Here is an 18,733-nt window from a genome sequence, read left to right as displayed (position 1 = left end):
ATTAGCCTACAGCTGAGCAGCCATCTCAGAGAAGGAAGGGTTGAACCCAGCCCTGACATTATGTTCTCTAGCTATTTAGCAGTGGAGCCCCATAAAAGGTGATTTAGATGCGGCTTATTTACTCATGCTCAAAGGCACTTAAGTGGGCTCTATATTGCTCTAGGAGCTACTAGTTCTTCTGATCCCCCATAACTATAACCCCAGGTATATTCAATACCCACAAGGTGCATATAGCCCAAGAGGGTGACTGATACGGGCTTCTTGGAGGGTGACACTGGCAGACTTTGGTCCTCTCGTTGCAGTTACCTATTATTATCTTTATTAGAATTACATTACCTATCCAGTCACAAGAGACACACCCAGCTTTGGACGAGAAGCTCTTGGTTACCTAAAGCCCCTTTTTGACTGTTTTAGCCAGGTGGGCAAGGCATAAGAGCACTCAGAACCATATAGCATGAACTACACTTTGGATATTTGGTGCTAAATATTTATAGCAATTTGTAGCAAATATTTATAGCAAGTGTGCACCTGGGAATGGGTGGGTGGATGATGCAGGGTGTGTGCTAATGAGTTCATCTGGTCAAATCCTTCCTGTGTCATGACCTACAGTCTGTAAGGAAGAAAGGCATTACTAATGGAAACGTCTAGAAATGTGGATTAGGACAAGAAAAGTAAGTGTCTGTTGATTTAATGGAAAGCTTTGACATTTTTGCAAAAAAGTACATGAATGCTATATTGGTGCATAGGGGAGCTGGAATTTAGAAAAGAAAAAAAAAAGTGTACAAAGGTGCCCTTTAACCACTTAAGCCCCGGAGGATTTGGCTGCTCAATGACCAGAGCACTTTTTACAATTTGGCACTGTGCTGCTTTAACTGGTAATTGCGCGGTCATGCAATGCTGTACCCAAACGAAATTTGCATCCTTTTTTCCCCACAAATAGAGCTTTCTTTTGATGGTATTTGATTGCCTCTGCGATTTTTATTTTTTGCGATATAAACAGAAAAAGACTGAAAATTTTGAGAAAAAAATTATATTTTCTACTTTTTGTTATAAAAAAAATCCAATAAACTCAATTTTATTTATAAATTTAGGCCAAAATGTATTCAGTCACATATCTTTGGTAAAAAAAAATGTCAAGCGTATATTTATTGGTTTGCGCAAAAGTTATAGCGTCTACAAACTAGTGTACATTGTCTGGAATTTACACAGCTTTTAGTTTATGACTGCCTATCTCATTTCTTGAGGTGCTAAAATGGCAGGGCAGTACAAACCTACCCAAATGACCCCATTTTGGAAAGTAGACACCCCAAGGAAATTGCTGAGCGGCATGTTGAGCCCATTGAATATTTAATTTTTTCGTCACAAGTGATTGAAAAATGACAAAAAAAAAAAATTATTACACAAAGTTGTCACTAAATGAAATATTGCTCACACATGCCATCGTTATATGTGGAATTACATATACATATAAAATACATTCTGCTGCTTCTCCTGAGTATGGGGATACCGCATGTGTGAGACTTTTCGGGAGCCTAGCCGCGTACAGGACCCCGAAAACCAAGCACCGCCTTCAGGATTTCTAAGGGTGTAAATTTTTTATTTCACTCCTCACTACCTATCACAGTTTCAAAGGCCATAAAATGCCCAGATAGCACAAACCCCCCCCAAATGACCCAATTTTGGAAAGTAGACACCCCAAGCTATTTGATGATAGGCATGTTGAGTCTATGGAATAATTTATATTTTGCCACAAGTTCCGGGAAAATTAAAAAATTTTTATTTTTTTTTCACAAAGTTGTCGCTAAATGATATATTGCTCAAACGTGCCATGGGCATATGTGAAATTACACCCCAAAATACATTCTGCTGCTTCTCCTGAGTGAGTACGGGTATACCACAAATGTGTGAGACTTTTTGGGAGCCGCAAAATGTATTTTGGGGTGTAATTCCACATATGCCCATGGCATGTTTGAACAATATATCATTTAGTGACAACTTTGTGCAAGATAAAAAGTTTGTCATTTTCTCGAAACTTGTGGCAGAATATAAAATATTCCATGGACTCCACATGCCTCTCAGAAAATAGCTTAGGGTGTCTACTTTCCAAAAAGGGGTCATTTGGGGGGGGTTTGAACTATCCTGGCATTTTATGCACAACATTTAGAAGCTTATGTCACACACCACCCACTCTTCTAACCACTTGAAGACAAAGCCCTTTCTGACACTTTTTGCTTACAAGAAAACATTTTTTTTCTTTGCTAGAAAATTACTTTGAACCCCCAAACATTATATATTTTTTAAAGCAAAGGCCCTACAGATTAAAATGGTGGGTGTTGCAACTTTTTTTTTCTCACAGTATTTGCGCAGCAATTTTTCAAACGCATTTTTTTTTTGAAAAAAACACTTTTTTTATTTTAATGCACTAAAACACACTATGTTGCCCAAATGTTTGATTTAATAAAAAAAAAAAATTTTATGCCGAGTACATGGATACCAAACACAACATGCTTTAAAATTGCGCACAAAAGTGCAGCGGCGACAAACTACATATATTTTTAAAAGCCTTTAAAAACCTTTACAGGTTACCACTTTAGATTTACAGAGGAGGTAAATGCTACTGCTAAAATTACTGCCCTTAATCTGACCTTCGCGGTGATACCTCACATGCATGGTGCAATTGCTGTTTACATATGACACCAGACTTTTTTTTTTTTGTTTGTTTTTTTATTGTTATCTCAGGGAATGTAAATATCCCCTATGATAGCAATAGGTAGTGACAGGTTTTTTTGAAAAAATTGGCATCTATTAGACCCTAGATCTCTCCTCTGCCCTCAAAGCATCTGACCCCCCCAAGATCGGTGTGATTAAATGCTTTCCCCATTTCCCAATGGCGCTGCTTATATCCAGCGAAACCTAAGTCATGAAATGCTCGTAGCTTCCGGTTTCTTAGGCCATAGAGCTGATTGGAACCATTCTGGTCTCCGATCAGCTCTATGGTCAGCTGGCGGAACCACCGGCTGCATTCTCGGGTTCACTGTTGGGACAGAAGAGCCCGAGAAAACCATGGAAGACAGTGGAGGGGGTCGTTCCCTCCCACTGCTTGTAAAAGCAGTCTGGAGGCTAATTAGCTGCTAGGATTGCTTTTACATGAAAGCCGACCGCTGGCTGAAAAGAATGATACCAAGATGATTATTCTGGTATAACTACTCAAAGTCCAGCAACATACCAGTATGTTGCTGGTCCTTGTTGTGCATATATTTGTAATGCAGCCTGTGGGCTGAACAAAAAAGAGATTGATCAGTGGGTATGCCCACTATTAGAATACCGCCCTTCATCCACCTACTTCTAATGATGGGCATACATGCACCATTTTCTTTGAAATGTGGTGGTGAAATCACCTCCTACAGAGCTGGAGTCGCTGATTTACGTATCGTGGGAGAAAACGCTGTTGCTGTCAAGATGAATAAATCAATGCTGCAGCTGAATGGCGTACTTACTAAGCAAATGATGGTTAACAATAACAGTATAACAGTAAGACTTGCCATACCTGCAAAGCAAATACAATAAAACATAGTCAAAATATTTTTTTTTTAACACAATCTGTGCCTAAAAAATATATGCTGAAGCATGGGGGCAATCCGCCCCTAACGTTAGGAGCAAATCACTCCTCCACCCCTGCCCCCATGGTTCGGCATAAATGCTCTTTTTTTTTTTTAACTGTGGTGGTGAAATCACTTCCTACAGCGCTGGAGTCGCGGCTTTATGTATCGTGGGAGCAAACGCTGTCAGAATAAATAAACTTGTGCTGCAGCTGAATGGCCTCTCATGCCGCCAGCTTACTGCATTTGGATTGGGAAGGGCTGTGATGATCTCTTCCTGGAATTTAAAGAAGGATCCAGTTCATCCTGAAGCTTTGTATAGCACATAAGCATTCAGCAGAGCCAATTGAAATAAGTATACAGACACTTTTTTTTGCACCAGCGTCTGGCCTTACGGCAATTAGGTACAGTGCCAATAACTGGTCGTTGAGGTCCACCCCTCCCATATTAAGGTTATATTCGTGGACACAGAGGGGTTTCTCCACAACACCAGTCGCCGTAGGAATTTGGACCGTTGTGTCTGCGTGAAGGGAGGACAGAACAAAAACATTCTTTTTATCCTTCCACCTCACAGTGAGCAAATTATTACAGTTCAAGCAGGCTCTTTCCCCCAGCCTAAGACGGGAATCTACAAGCTGCTGGGGTAAGCCCCGGCGATTAGATCAAACTGTGCCACATGCGCCAATTCCGTGATCAAACAAGTGACTAAAAAGTGGCACGCTCATGTAATAATTGTCCACATATAAGTGGTACCCCTTTCCGAATAAGGGTGAAACCAAGTCCCCACACAATTTTACCAGCGCTCCCTATGTAGTCTGGGCAGTTCTCCGGCTCTATCTTCCCTCGTAAACCATAAAACTATATGTATAGCCTGTGGCCCTGTCACAGAGCTTATACATCTTGACCCCATGTCTGGCACACTTGCTGGGAAGATACTGTTTGAATGACAATCGGCCAGAAAACTTAATCAGGGACTCATCAACACAGACAACTTGATGGGGAGTAAACAAGGCTGCAAACTGTTGGTTGAAGTGGTTTACGAGGGGCAGAATTTTGTAGAGCCGATCAAATCCAGGGTCACCCCGAGGACGACAGAGTTCATTATCATTGAAGTGCATGAACCGCAAGATCTGCTCGTATTGTGTCCTCGTCATGGAGGCAGAGAACACAGGCATATGGTGAATTGGGTCAGTGGACCAATATGACCGCAACTCACTCTTTTTAGTTATGCCCATGAGGAGGGATAGGCCCAGGAAGGTCTTCAATTCGAAACCGTAATTGGATTCTAATCTCTGGCAAGGGTCAGCTGGGGATTAGCGGCAATGAATTGACCAGCATATAAATTGCTTTGGTCCACAATAGATCTATAGAGATCTTCCAAAAAACAGCGAATAAAAATCAAGTGACGTAAAATCAACTGTTTCCACCTGAATTCCGGCTTGGCCAGTAAATGGGGGAAGTACAGGTGCTGCAGAAGTGGTGGGCTCCCAATTAGGATTGGCAAATGCAGTAGGAAGGGCACTATGGGCTCGACGGGCCTGTCTTTGCCTTCTTGGTGGCTGTGGGACTCTACTCGTGCTTGCCACCTCACCAGCTTGAACTGTACTTATGGGACTTGCCACATCACCACGTGATACTGCAGTGCTGGATATACGACCAGGATGTACTAGGCCGCTGGTGCTTGCCAGTTCACCAAAAGGATGAGCGGCACTAGTACTGGCTCTCTGCTCCATACGAGAGCCCTGCAGTTTTTGCACCTCAACTACAGCAGGAGAATGGCGTCTGGTATGCCTGACCTTGGCAGGGACCACAACTCCGTCGTCAGAGCTATCTGTCAAGGTGCCGCTGCTGTCTACAGGCTTGTATTCTGAGCCTGAATCTGACAGATGAGTGACTTCCTCTTCACCATCTGTCATGCTCAGAGACGTGTAGGCCTCTTCACTAGGGTACCTTTGATTTGACATTTTGGTCTCTAAATTTACTGGTACACTAGTGAGACTCACAGGAAAAAAAGCACCTGACTGTCAGCAACTGATTCAAACGCTACCAAAAAAACTGTTAGTGTTCGCAGGCATCAGGTCTGACTCTACGAACGCTGCAGTTATGTGTGTTGTGTTTTTGTAAGTGACAGTGATCGATTGATACTGCACTTGGCTGGGCTGGGCTAAACGCAGGTGCTAGCAGGTATCTGGGTTGATCCCGCTAACGCTGCGTTTTTGGGAACCCTAAACTGCTGGGGACGCTAATATAGTTCTGATCAGATATTGATCCGTTCAGACACTATACTACTAAGGGAGGTGTATGGTGGGTGTTAGCGCTTCTGGCACTAATCTGACACTGCCTGGGGTGACGCAGACCCTGACTGACGCTAAAACCTAACTAATGAACCTAAACCTTTTATTGGGTAATATACGGCGGGTGCCCTGACACTATAAAAAAATTATCTAGCTAACCTGCGTCACCCGTGACACTTATACAATGCTCACTGGTGACGGGGTGATCAAGGGGTTAAACCTTTATTGGGGGGGTCCTATCTGGGCCTAATACTAATTACCCTAATGCTGATTAGTGTCAAAGTGGTCAAAAAAATATGAACACTGCACTGGGTGACACAGTGACAGGGGGTGAAGGGGTTAACTGGGGGGGGTGATCGGGGGGTGAAATAGGTGCCTATGTGTTCTGATGTCAGTGTAGTGTTGGTGCAACTCACGGTTAGATGTTATCTCTCCTCTCCCTTGAACAAAAAGACTTCCACGAGGAGAGATGACATCACTTCCCCTGCAGTGTTTACACTTACACATACAGGGGAAGGATCTCATTTGCCAGGAGCGATCAGCAGGTCCAGGCCAGATATCATTGGCCTGGGCCTGGGGATTGATCAGTTCTGGATCAAATCCGATCGTTGAGGCCACCGTAACATGACGGCGATTCGCCTGCCCGTGCCAGTAAAACTTCAGCAGCTGGTCAGGAAGCGGTTAACTTCGGCATCCATGCTGAAGTTTTCTTTTATACAATATTTATTTGGGTTAAGGTGACAACACTGTGCTTGTCCCCTACTGCCCACAGTTAATGGCACTAGAGACTACCTTTTAGATTCCTGAAGACGTTATTACGAATAGTACGTCGGACCGCCGCCTGGTCACGTTACTTTACGTCATATCTGGTCTCTTTGGTTGTCTCATCCATTCGCTTGCACAGTACAGACGAGCTAGCAGCCCCAGTGCCGGGTTTGGGCACTTATAAATGTAAGCAGCCTTTTGGCTTTTTTTGTATGTTTTACCTTTTTAATAAATAGAATTGCGCTATGGATTTCTATTGTGTTTTCCACATATCCCATGTCTAAACTCTGGGGAGGAAGTTTCTTATACATCTCCAGTCCACATATGCGAGCAGGCATCATCCTGCCAAAGCGTCATTTGACTTTCTTAAAGTAAAGAGGTCAAATTTATCTGGTAAGCAGATCCATTATTCAGTACAGGTTGGGTGTCGTTTATGGTGTTGGTGAAGGACTTTTCACTACTCTGTTGCAAGATTGTTTCACACAGAAGAATTTTTTGCTGTATTCAGACTACTATGAACTGTTTCGGGACTACATCTACAATCTTTTTTTGATCATTTGAGTTTATCGTGTTAACTTTTTTATTCATGTGGGTTTACACTGTTCACATGTGTATAATTATTCAGGATTATATTGCTGTTTTTCTTTATTAGCCACTCTATAGCGCCCTCTATATATTACACAACTGCCCTTTACTTGTCAACCCTAAAGTCCTCTACCGCATGCGGTTTAAAGAGATGCTAGCACGGGCTACATACGGGCCCCAACGTTGGCCAGCTTAAATCTGCTAATTAGGACGCCAGGTACTTTAGACCCACTCCTAGGGTTGTATGCATAAAGAGTACTCAAGGATATTTCTTTGGGTTGGTTAATGTCATTATATTGCCCACTGTTTATACTAGCTGAAATTTGGTCTACCTTTATTGCAGTTAGTCAATTACCATATTATACAATGGATATAAGAAGTTTACACACCCCTGTTAAAATGTCAGGTTTCTGTAATGTAAAAAATGAGACAAAGATTAATAACGTCAGAACTTTTTCCACTTTTAATGTGACCTATAAACTGTACAACTCAATTGAAAAACAAACTGAAATCTTTTAGAGGGGGAAGTAAAAAGAAAAAACTAAAATAATGTTGTTGCATAAGTGGTGCACACCCTCTTAATACCAGGGGTGTAGCTATGTTCATAATTACGTAATCCCATTTAAACCCATGCAAATAGGAGTCAGTACACACTTGCCATCATTTAAAGTACCTCTAATTAACCCCAAATAAAGTTCAGCTGTTCTAGTAGGTAATTCCTGACATTTTCTTAGTCACATACTACAGCGAAAGCCATGGTCCACAGAGAGCTTGCAAAGCATCAGAGGGATCTCGTTGTTAAAAGGTATCAGTCAGGAGAAGGGTAAAGAATTTCCAAGGCATTAGCTATACCATGGAACGCAGTGAAGACAGTCATCATCGAGTGGAGAAAATATGGCACAACAGTGACATTACCAAGAACTGGATGTCCCTCCATAATTGATGAAAAGACGAGAAGAAAACTGGTAAGGGAGGCTGCTAAGAGGAGCTGCAGGAATATCTGGCTGTGTGGTAGATGGGACAACAATATCCCGTATTCATCATGTGTCTGACTATGGGGTAGAGTGGCAAGACTGAAGCCTTTTCTTGCGAAGAAAAACATCCAAGCCCGGCTAAATTTTGCGAAAACACATCTGAAGTCTCCCATAAGCATGTGGGAAAATATGTTATGGTCTGATGAAGCCAAGTTTGAACTTTTTGCCCATAATTTCAAAAGATATGTTTGGCACAAAAACAACACTACACATCACCAAAAGAACACCATACCCAGAGTGAAGCATGGTGGTGGCAGCATCGTGCTTTGGGGTTGTTTTTCTTCAGCTGGAACAGGGGCCTTAGCCAAGGTAGAGGGAATTATGAACAGTTCCAAATACCAGTCAATATTGGCACAAAACCCTCAGGCTTCTGCTAGAAAGCTGAATATGAAGAGGAACTTCATCTTTTCAGCACGACAACCCAAAGCATGTATCCAAATCAACAAAGAAATGGCTTCACCAGAAGAAGATTAAAGATTTGAAATGGCCCAGCCAGAGCCCAAACCTGAATCCAATTTGAAAATCTATGGGGTGATCTGAAGAGGGCTGTGCACAGGAGATGCCCTCGCAATCTGACAGCTTTGGAGTGTTATTGCAAAGAAGAATGGGCAAATATTGCCAAGTCAAGATGTGCCATGCTGATAGACTCATACCCAAAAAGACTGAGTGCTGTAATAAAATCAAAAGGTGCTTCAACAAAATATTAGTTTAAGGGTGTTCACACTTATGCAACCATATTGTTTTAGTTTTTTTGTTTTTACTTCCCTCCACCTAAAAGATTTCCTTTTGCACAGTTTATAGGTCACATTAAAGGTGGAAAAAATTCTGACATGATTTATCTTTGTCTCATTTTTTTTTTTACATCACAAAACCCGACATTTTAACAGGGGTGAGTAGAATTTTTATATCCACTGCAGGCTAGTGTTCACCTTAACCAGTATAGCATCTTTAACCACTTGCCGATTGGGCCATAGCCAAATGACGGCTGTAGCATGGTCGGATAACTCTGGGAGGGTATACTATGACGTCCTCGCAGAAGCGAGCTACTGCGCCCCAGGGAATGTCAGTGATTGTCGGGTCTCCCAGACCCGGCGTGTCACAGATCAGGGTAAAGGGCCAATGACAGCGGCTGTTTACTATGTGATCACGCCGTCCAGTGTTGGCGTGATCACTTGTAAACAAACCGGAGCATGTCCAGTTTGGCTCCTCCACTCTCCTCATGCTGATCAGTACAGCGTGTGAGGAGGGGGGGGGCGGGTGCAGCAGCGCTGTGGGCTGGATCTGAAGTTCCCACAGCACTGATCTGTGCTCATACATGTCTCATCCATCCATCCATGTCTCATACATCCCCATACATGGCTCATCTTTGCCACATCAGTGATCATCCGTGCCACATCAGTAATCATCCGTGCCACATCAGTAATCATCCGTGCCGCAACCATGCTACATCAGTTCTCATCCATGCCACATCAGTTCTCATTCGTGCCACAACCATGCCACATCAGTACTCATCCATGCCACAACCATGCCATATCAGTGCTTATCCGTGCCACATTCATGCCCTTACAGTGCCCATCAGTGCCTCACAAAAGTGTAATAGGTAGTCAAATTAGATTTGAAACTTATGTCCCTAGAACGCCTGATGGTGCTCCCTGCATTTTGGACCTCTATATGTGGCCAGGCTGTGTAAAAGTCTCACACATGTGATATCGCCATACTCGGGAGGAGTAGTAGAATGTATTTTGGCGTGTCATTTTTGCTATGAGCTGGAAATATCTGGACAACTTTTGTGTTAAAAAAAAAAAAAAGTGTTTTCATTTTCTTTTCACATTTTCCGAAAACTTGTGGAAAAAAATGACATTCAAAAAAACTCATTATGCCTCATATAATATATGTTGGGGTGTTTACTTTCCAAAATGGGGTCATTTTTTGGGCATTTCTATTGCCCTGGTGCTCCAGGACCTTCAAAGGTGTAAGAGATAATCTAGAAATTAGATAATAATTGTAATTTATGTCCCTAGAACACCTGATGGTGCTCCCTGCATGTTGGGCCAGGCCATGCTGTGTAAGGTTGAGTTTACACCTATGCGAATTGGATGCTGTGCATCTTTGACTTCGTCTTCAGGGCCGAATTTAGGCAAAGATTCGGCCCTGAAACAGAATAGGGACGCACAGCGTTCCTGTGCTATCCGTGGACGGTTTTGCTGTGAACCGAGCCTAAAAGTCTCACACGTGGTATTACCATACTCAGGAGTAGCAGAATGTATTTTGGGGTGTAATTTGTGGTATGCATATGCTGTGTGAGAGAAATAACTTGTTAATATGACAAAAAAAAAGGAAAAAAAAAATCTTCATTTTGCAATAAATTGTGGGGAAAAAATCACCACTTCAAAAAACTCGCCGTGCCTCTTACTAAATACCTTGGACTGTCTACTTTTTAAAAAGGGGGATATTTGTACTGTCCTGGCTTGTTAGGGTCTCAAGAAATTAGATGGGCAGTCAGTACATCAGGTGTGATCAATTTTCAATGATTGGTACCATAGCTTGTAGACTCTATAACTTTCCCCTCCCTCAGTGCAGACACCCCCCCCCCCCCCCAGTGCAGACACCCCCCCCTCAGTGCACACCCCCCTCTCTTATCAGTATAGACTCCCCTCTCATAGCGCCGCCCCTGCACATGTCCATCTACGTTACAGTAGTGTACAGACCTCAGAACAGCGCGGCACATGTACATCAGTGTGTCCCTCCTCGGACTCCCTCCTCCTGTCTACATGTAAACAGGGAGTAAAGGTGGCGGCTGTGGTCCACTCCGCTGAGGGACACAGCCGGCGAGACAGAGCAGTGTAGGGGTGTGGTGTTAGCGGTGCCCCGCTGCCCACAGGTGTCACCCCTCTGGCGGTTGTCACCCTGGTGCAGCGCGTACCCCCAAAAATGGAAGCCAGTTCCTTTTCAACCACAGGTTGCAGGAAAGAAATTTGCTTGATACCCCATCAACACAGACAGTGTTGATGGGGGAATCTATCCTGCCAGGACATTGTCTTCTCCCGGTGGGGGAAGCCATCCCTGCCGGGAGAAGACTGTGATTATTGCTAGCGCTTATAGCAGCAGCTTGCGATTAATCACAGGTAAAACCCGGCATGCTGAATGTACCCAAGTTGATCGATTGATCAACTTGGTACATTCAGCATGCCTATACACAGATTTGAACCGCGTATGGCCTGTCTAAGTTTCAGTTAAGCATTATTTGTCACTGTCTTGTGAAATTGGTGTAGTGCTCAGTTCAAAATGTTATGGAATTGTGTTCGGTCTATGAATAGTGTTACTTTTTTCATTCAAAAAACAGGATAACTGTGAGCACCCCAAGAACATGGTAGCCCAACTCAGTGTTTGTTTAAATCGGTTACATACATTCCCGTTTCAGAAAAACAAAAAGGTGTTCAGTGTCTTACAGTGTGTTTTTTCTTTAGATCACAGCCTGAATAACTAAATCCTGTCCAGCATCCTGCACAGAAAGTCACTGGCTCTCGGTGTGCAAGCCGTGATCTCTCTGCAGACATTGGATATGGTCTTTGCTGAGTCAGAGCTAGTGATCTCCAGTCAGTAGTAGGCATGAGTTTAGCTGATTGGAGAGCTCTAGCTCTGACTTTGAGGAAGAAATAATCTCTGTAAAGTTCTGACATAACCTGCAAAGAGAGCAAGGGTCTTTATCTGCAGCAGCCAAAAAAAAAAAAAAAACACACAAAAGTAAAATAAAATACTGTATATACTCGAGTATAAGTTGAATTTTTCAGCACATTTTTTTGTGCTGAAAGTACCCCCCTCGACTTATACTCGAGTCAAGCACTTTTCTGCCGCAAAAAATTTCATTTTCTGAACCGAATTTGGGGCCCCGTATCTCAGGGCCACTTGGTGCTAGGAACCCCAAATTTGGTATGCTAACCCAGTGGAACTGGGTCCACAACATATCCTGGGGTTCCTAACACCAAGTAGCCCCGAGATATGGGGCCCCAAAGTAGGTTTGGAAAATGTCATTCTCTGCTGCAGAAAAGTGCTTGACATTTTCTGAACCGATATTTGGGGCCCTGTATCTTGGGGCCACTTATTGCTAGAAACTCCAGCTTTGGATATTTTATGGTGCTAGTTCCACTGGGTTTGCACACCAAATTTGGGGTTCCTAGCTCTAAGTGGCCCCGAGATACGGGGCCCCAAAGTCGGTCAACTATGTCTATCTGCAGCAATGTCATTTCGGGACCCTTTGGGTTCAGAGACCCCAAATTTTGGCTGCAGCTAGCGGGCATCTAGGAATCCTTAACTACCGAGTTTGAAGTTCGGGGGACCTATGGCTGCAAATGGGCACAGTGAGGCATGCAAATGGGCACAGTGAGGCATGCAAATGGGCATTGTTGACCCTCTTTTCCACTTACAGTAGCTGTGCATTTCTCACCCTTGTCTTATACTCGGGTCAATAAGTTTTTCCCATTTTTTTTTTGTGGTAAATTAGGGCCTCAACTTATACTCGGAATGACTTATACTCGAGTATATACGGTAATAGGGCCACAGAAAGCAACAAAAAGAACCCGAAAGAGATTTTTTTTCTTATAAAACTAAAAATATATTAGCTGATGTTGGACTTCAATATATCATTTTAAAAAAAATGTATTATGAAATATGTATATTTTGTTGTTTTTCTTTTTAAGGAGTGGTAATGTCACAAGATTAGGACATTTCCTGATAGAGTTTCCATTATCACCAAATCTTGCGTGTGCTGTGATTAAAGCCACCTCTGTGGGGTGTGAAGACCTGCTCCTGCCATTGGCAGCTATGTTATCAGTAGAACATATCTTCATACAGTCAGGTATTTTGCATGCAAACCAACATTTCTCTGACCCTAACTTGCAGTAGGCAATAGGTATGGCTATAGATGAACTTTGGGTACATAATCCATTATCCATTACAAATATCATGGATATTTGTGATGAAAGTAAAACAGGTGAAGCCATTTTCTATGGATTCTATTTTTGTGACATTTTGTGTAAGCAGTCTTGAACTGGAGACCTTTGTCTCTGTTATAGCCTGCTATTGCAGCTATACAATATTAACCAAAGTATTTATGTCGAGTTAGGCATGATTTTTAATGGCTTGTGAAATCCTTCATATAACATTTCCCTATAGTTATTTTGCTAATGGATACTTTACTTAATTTTGAAGCATGTTCATTTTGGCTACAACTGATACTTCAAATATTTATGTTTTTTCCTTTATAGTTTCTGAAACTGGTAAATGTGAAAAAGAGTTTTGAACAAGTAAATTAGGTTTTAAATGCAAATAAATACAAATATGTACCATTTTTTTTCTTTGCAAGGGCACATTAATAAACAACAGGTTTCATTTTATTCAGATGGTGCATACAAATCCAAAGTACGAAATTACTATTCAAACCTTCAGTGTACTAATTTCCCTGTCTGCCTACTGTTGTTTTTTTTTGTCAATGCTTTATTAAAAGACAAAAGTACAGAGAACATATCACACATTAATATTTGCATGTATTACAAGGGGTACAACAACAAAAGCTGACAATACTGTAATAACCAAACTGTGTCACCTGGGAAGCACATAGGGTCAACAACCTAGCAGCAAAAGATCAACGCAAATGGAATCAGTTGGTAAAAAAGAAGACAACATAAGTACCCCAGAGAACTGTAGGGGTCTCCATACCCTGCTTTGATTTTTGTTTGTCTTTTTTATGGTCTAGAACACAGAGAACAGAAGGAAGAAGCACAAGAAATGGGGAATTAGAGAAAGGATGGAAAAAAGAGAGAGGGGAAAGGAAAGCAGGGGGGGGGGGTGGGAAGATGGGGGAAAAAAAGGGGGAGGGTGAAAGGGTAAAGAAAACATTCTCACTTTACTCCCTTGTCCACCAGCGCCCCCCCCCACGGATGGCAAGGTAAAGGGCCAGAATTAGCATACCATAGATGTATACTCCTCAGAGTATCTAAATTCATGCCAGTAAAACCATTTAACAAGTTTCTCTCTAAGGCCCCTCTCAGTTGCAACCAAGTATTCCAGTTCATTGATTTCATTAAGCTTCTTCAGCCAAACGGATACTAAAGATGCTTGTTTGTTTCCAAAAAAGTGGAATGCAGCTTTTGGCAGCAGTGAGCAATAGTGGCAAAATGGAGCGTCTAAGTCTTTCCAGAGATATCATGGTAATGCAACAAATGGAACTCCGGGTCCCGGGGAAGCTCACGGTCGGTGAATTTTTGAGTAATACGCCGGACTTCGGTCCAGAAAGTCTCCAACATGTGTTAGGACAGTGGGGGAATATCCTGTTAATCTGGACAGGAGTGTAGAACCATCGTGTTAGGAGCTTGAAACCTGATTCCTGATATCTGGCGCTTAAGAAGTTTTTATACGTAAACAGGAGAATTCTTTCCACCTGTTTGTAAGAGAGGTGGATTCCAAGGTCTTGTTCTCATTTGGAAATCTATGGCAGGAGATAGGAGCAACTGATAGAATAGTGAGATTGCATGTCTCGGGGAGCTTTCAGTACAAAGAAGTTCAAATGGGGTAAGTTGGCAAGAGAGTTGCCAGTCAGAGGATGGGATCGTAAAAAGTGTGCACGTTGAATTTTATGCCAGAAGGAGAGTCCAGAGTACATCAGGTCAGTAAGGATCTGCGTCCTGGAAACCCAGCATCTGGCTGAAATTAAATGTCTAACCTGGAAAAGACCACTGTTTTTCAACGTGAGGAATCTAGAGTCTGACAGGCCAGGACTGAAAGCAGGATTCCCTATTATGGGAGAAAGTGGAGGGGTCCTGAGAAAGTTTTGTGTGTTTTAAAGAGTGTGATGCAAACACGCCAGGTTTCTCCCACTGTGGGGTGGGAATGCACCGGGGTAGGAATATTTGTGTGACACCATGGCAAAGATTCTTAGGACAAACCAACTGCGGCCTCCTACTGTCAGGTTTATCCATACCTGTAGATCCTTAAAACAACAATTCTAGCTATCTTTTTTCCATACAATTACACCACCTCCTTGTGTCTGAACAAGGACCTTCATGGCAGGAGCAACAGGTATTATTTTAATGAAAGCTGCAGATTTAAACCGAATGAAAATGACACACATCTGAAACAATATTAACATATTAAAGGTTATATGAGATTTTAATGAGTGGGTTATTTAAATGACAACTTATGACATGTTGGGCTTTTTCTGTGATACAGACTTTTTGTGATCGTCATAATGTCCTGAGAGTCTTTAACATAGGGATTTGTATATTGTTTGTGTACGCCAATTGCTATATATTTCCAAGGTTCGTTATGCAGAAGAGGAACACAAACGTGCAGAAATTCAGGAAACTGACTAAAGAGTTAAAGCAGGGAAATGTAACAGGTGTGAGGACTCTCCTTCCAGTTCACACTGGAGCGTTTTGAGTCAAATTGCATGTCAAATCTGCAGCAATTGCCATCAATGGCACCATCCTAATCGGTGCGACGCCGCAACTGTGGTGCTGCACCAATTTCAAAAAGTAGTTTCTCTACTACTGTACTACTACAGATACCTGCACAGATGTCTCTGAAATCGCGGCCGAAATCGGGACTGATATGTGGAAGTGAAATCGTGCGAGTTTAGCTGAACTCGCACGGCTTCATTCCCGCAGCTCAGTGTAACCTGGGCTAAAGCCCAGATATTTAAACCACTGAGATTTTTCCAATAAAGCCCAACTGACTGGAATAATGCTATGTTTATAGTGTGTATTACACAATACATACCATATTACACCATTACATTTGCAAAAAGAGTGTAAAGAAAAAATGCTACAGCTTGTGGTCTGGATTTAATTTGCCATCCAACTCCGCTGTCGCTCAAACAAGAGCCATTACCTGTAAGACAAAGAGAGGCTGCAATACCACTCCAGGTGATACAATAGCTCTACTGAAGATCTGGTGCTGGTCCAGTCAGTGAACTGAAAGACTGTCAAAGTATGTGCAAAAGAGGTGACCGCACTCCAATCTTCAGAAATATAAATACTTTCATCGTAAAAATCCCAGCATAACATCACTAGGCCACGATACAACAAGACTATAGCAGCAAGATTAACATGTTTCACAAACCAAAAGTTATACTTAACTACTTCAGCCCCAGAAGGATTTGCCCCCTTCCTGACCAGGCCATTTTTTTTGCGATACGGCACTGCATCGATTTAACTGACAATTGCGCGGTTATGCGACGTTGTACCCAAACAAAGTTGATATTCTTTTTTCCCCACAAATAGAGCTTTCTTTTTGTGGCATTTGATCACCTCCTGCGGTTTTTATTTTTTGCGCTATAAACAGAAAAAAAGCATAATTTTTGAAAAAAAATAATATTTTGTACTTTTTGCTATAATAAATATCCAAAAACAATGAAAATAAACAAATGTCTTCATCAGTTTAGGCCGATATGTATTCTTCTACATATTTTTAGTAAAAAAAAAAAATCACTATAAGCGTATATTGATTGGTTTGGGCAAAAGTTATAGCGTCTACAAAATAGTAATGGCGGTGATCTGCCTTGTTTACCGGGACTGTGACATTGCGGCAGACAGATCTGACACTTTTGGACCATTGACATTTATACAGCAATCAGAGCTAAATATAGCCACTGATTACTGTATAAATGTCACTGACAGGGAAGGGGTTAACACTAGGGGCGATCAAGAGGTTAAGTGTGTCCCTAGGTGTGTTTCTAATTGTGGGGGGATGTGTCTCACTGGGGGAGAAGACATATCATAGTTCCTACTTAGTAGGAACACACGGATCTGTCTCTACTCCCCTGACAGAACCGGGATTTGTGTGTTTACACACACAGATCCCCGTTGTCGTTCTGTCAGGAGCGATTGTGGGTGCCTGGCAGACATCGCACCCGCTGGGCACTTGCATTGGCTCCGGGGACATGCTGCATGCGTCTGCTATAGCGTCTTAAAGAGCCGCGGTACAACTGCGGTGGCTGGTCGGCAAGCGGTGAAATGATTTGGTTCCTGAAACATGTTAACCTTGCTGCTATAGTTCTGTTGTATCGTGGCCTAGTGATGTTGTGTGGATTTTTACAATTAAAGCTTTTTTACTTCTGAAGATTGGAATGCGGTCACCTATTTTGCACATATTTGAAGTGCCAGTACCTGTATGCAAAGTATATGCTAGCAATCATTCTAATTGCTTTTTTTTTTTGCTCTAGGGATGTCTCAGAAACAAAAGGAATTTGACAATAGTCATGAAAGGCTATCCAGCATGGCTGGAGGAGGAAATGATTTTGCCACTCTGCTGTACATTTTTGAACACTGCAAATCTATGTGAGTGAAATCTACTATGATTTTGTAACCATTTTTCAATATTTATTTATTACAGGCTCTTATATAGGAACGACAATTTATGCAGCACTTTATATAATGTACATTTACATCAGTTCCTGCCCTTAAGGAGCTTACAATCTAAGGTCCCTTTCTCACATGCATACATACAGTGAGGGAAAAAAGTATTTGATCCCCTGCTGATTTTGTACGTTTGCCCACTGACCATGATCAGTCTATAATTTTAATTGTAGGTTTATTTTAACAGTGATAGACAGAAAAACAAAAAAAATCCAAAATAACGCATTTCAAAAAGGTTATAAATTGATTTGCATTTAATGAATGAAATAAGTATTTGACCCCTTCGCAAAACATGACTTAGTACTTGGTGGCAAAACCTTTGTTGACAATCACAGAGGTCAGACGTTTCTTGTAATTGGCCACCGAGTTTGCACACATTTCAGGAGGGATTTTGTCCCACTCCTCTTTGCAGATCCTCTCAAAATCATTACGTTTTTGAGGTTGACATTTGGTAACTTGAATTTTCAGCTCCCTCCACATATTTTCTATGGGATTAAGGTCTGGAGACTGGCTAGGCCACTCCAGGACTTTAATGTGCTTTTTGAGCCACTCCTTTGTTGCCTTTGCCATGTGTTGTGGGTCATTGTCATGTTGGATACCCATCCATGACCCATTTTCAATGTCCTGGCTGAGGGAAGGAGGTTCTCACCGAAGATTTGTCGGTACATGGCCTCATCCATCGTCCTTTTGATGCAGTGAAGTTGTTCTGTCTCCCCAGAAAAACACCCCAAAGCATAATGTTTCCACCTCCCATGTTTGATGGTGGGGATGGTGTTCTTGGGGTCATAGGCAACATTCCTCCTCGTCCTCCTCCAAACACAGCGAGCTGAGTTGATGCCAAAGAGCTTGATTTTGGTCTCATCTGACCACAACATTTTATACCCAGTTCTCCTCTGAATCATTCAGATGTTCGTTAGCAAACTTCAGACAGGCCTGTACATGTGCTTTTTCGAGCTGAGGGGCCTTGCGGGCTGCAAGATTTTAGTCCTTCATGGTGGAGTGTTACCAATTGTTTTCTTGGTGACTATGGTCTTGAGATCATTGAC

General features: G+C 42.2%; 1 protein-coding gene across 4 annotated transcripts in view; it reads left to right on the top strand.

Moving 5' to 3' along the window:
* The window catches only part of DHX40 (DEAH-box helicase 40), a 118,044-nt gene that overhangs the window by 56,455 nt on the left and 42,856 nt on the right, over window positions 1-18,733 (top strand). For all 4 annotated transcript variants that reach the window (XR_012241651.1, XM_073615272.1, XM_073615273.1 and 1 more), the window contains 2 exons: window positions 12,975-13,132; window positions 17,495-17,609. Coding sequence is in view for 3 of the 4 variants with exons in the window: in XM_073615272.1 (XP_073471373.1) it covers window positions 12,975-13,132; window positions 17,495-17,609 (273 nt within the window). In the remaining variant the exon portion in view is untranslated. The remainder of the gene's footprint in view (window positions 1-12,974; window positions 13,133-17,494; window positions 17,610-18,733) is intronic.

This window comes from Aquarana catesbeiana, linkage group LG02 (assembly GCF_042186555.1).
Source record: "Aquarana catesbeiana isolate 2022-GZ linkage group LG02, ASM4218655v1, whole genome shotgun sequence".
NCBI classification, from domain to species: domain Eukaryota; kingdom Metazoa; phylum Chordata; class Amphibia; order Anura; family Ranidae; genus Aquarana; species Aquarana catesbeiana.
This window is presented reverse-complemented; position numbering and strand designations above follow the sequence as displayed.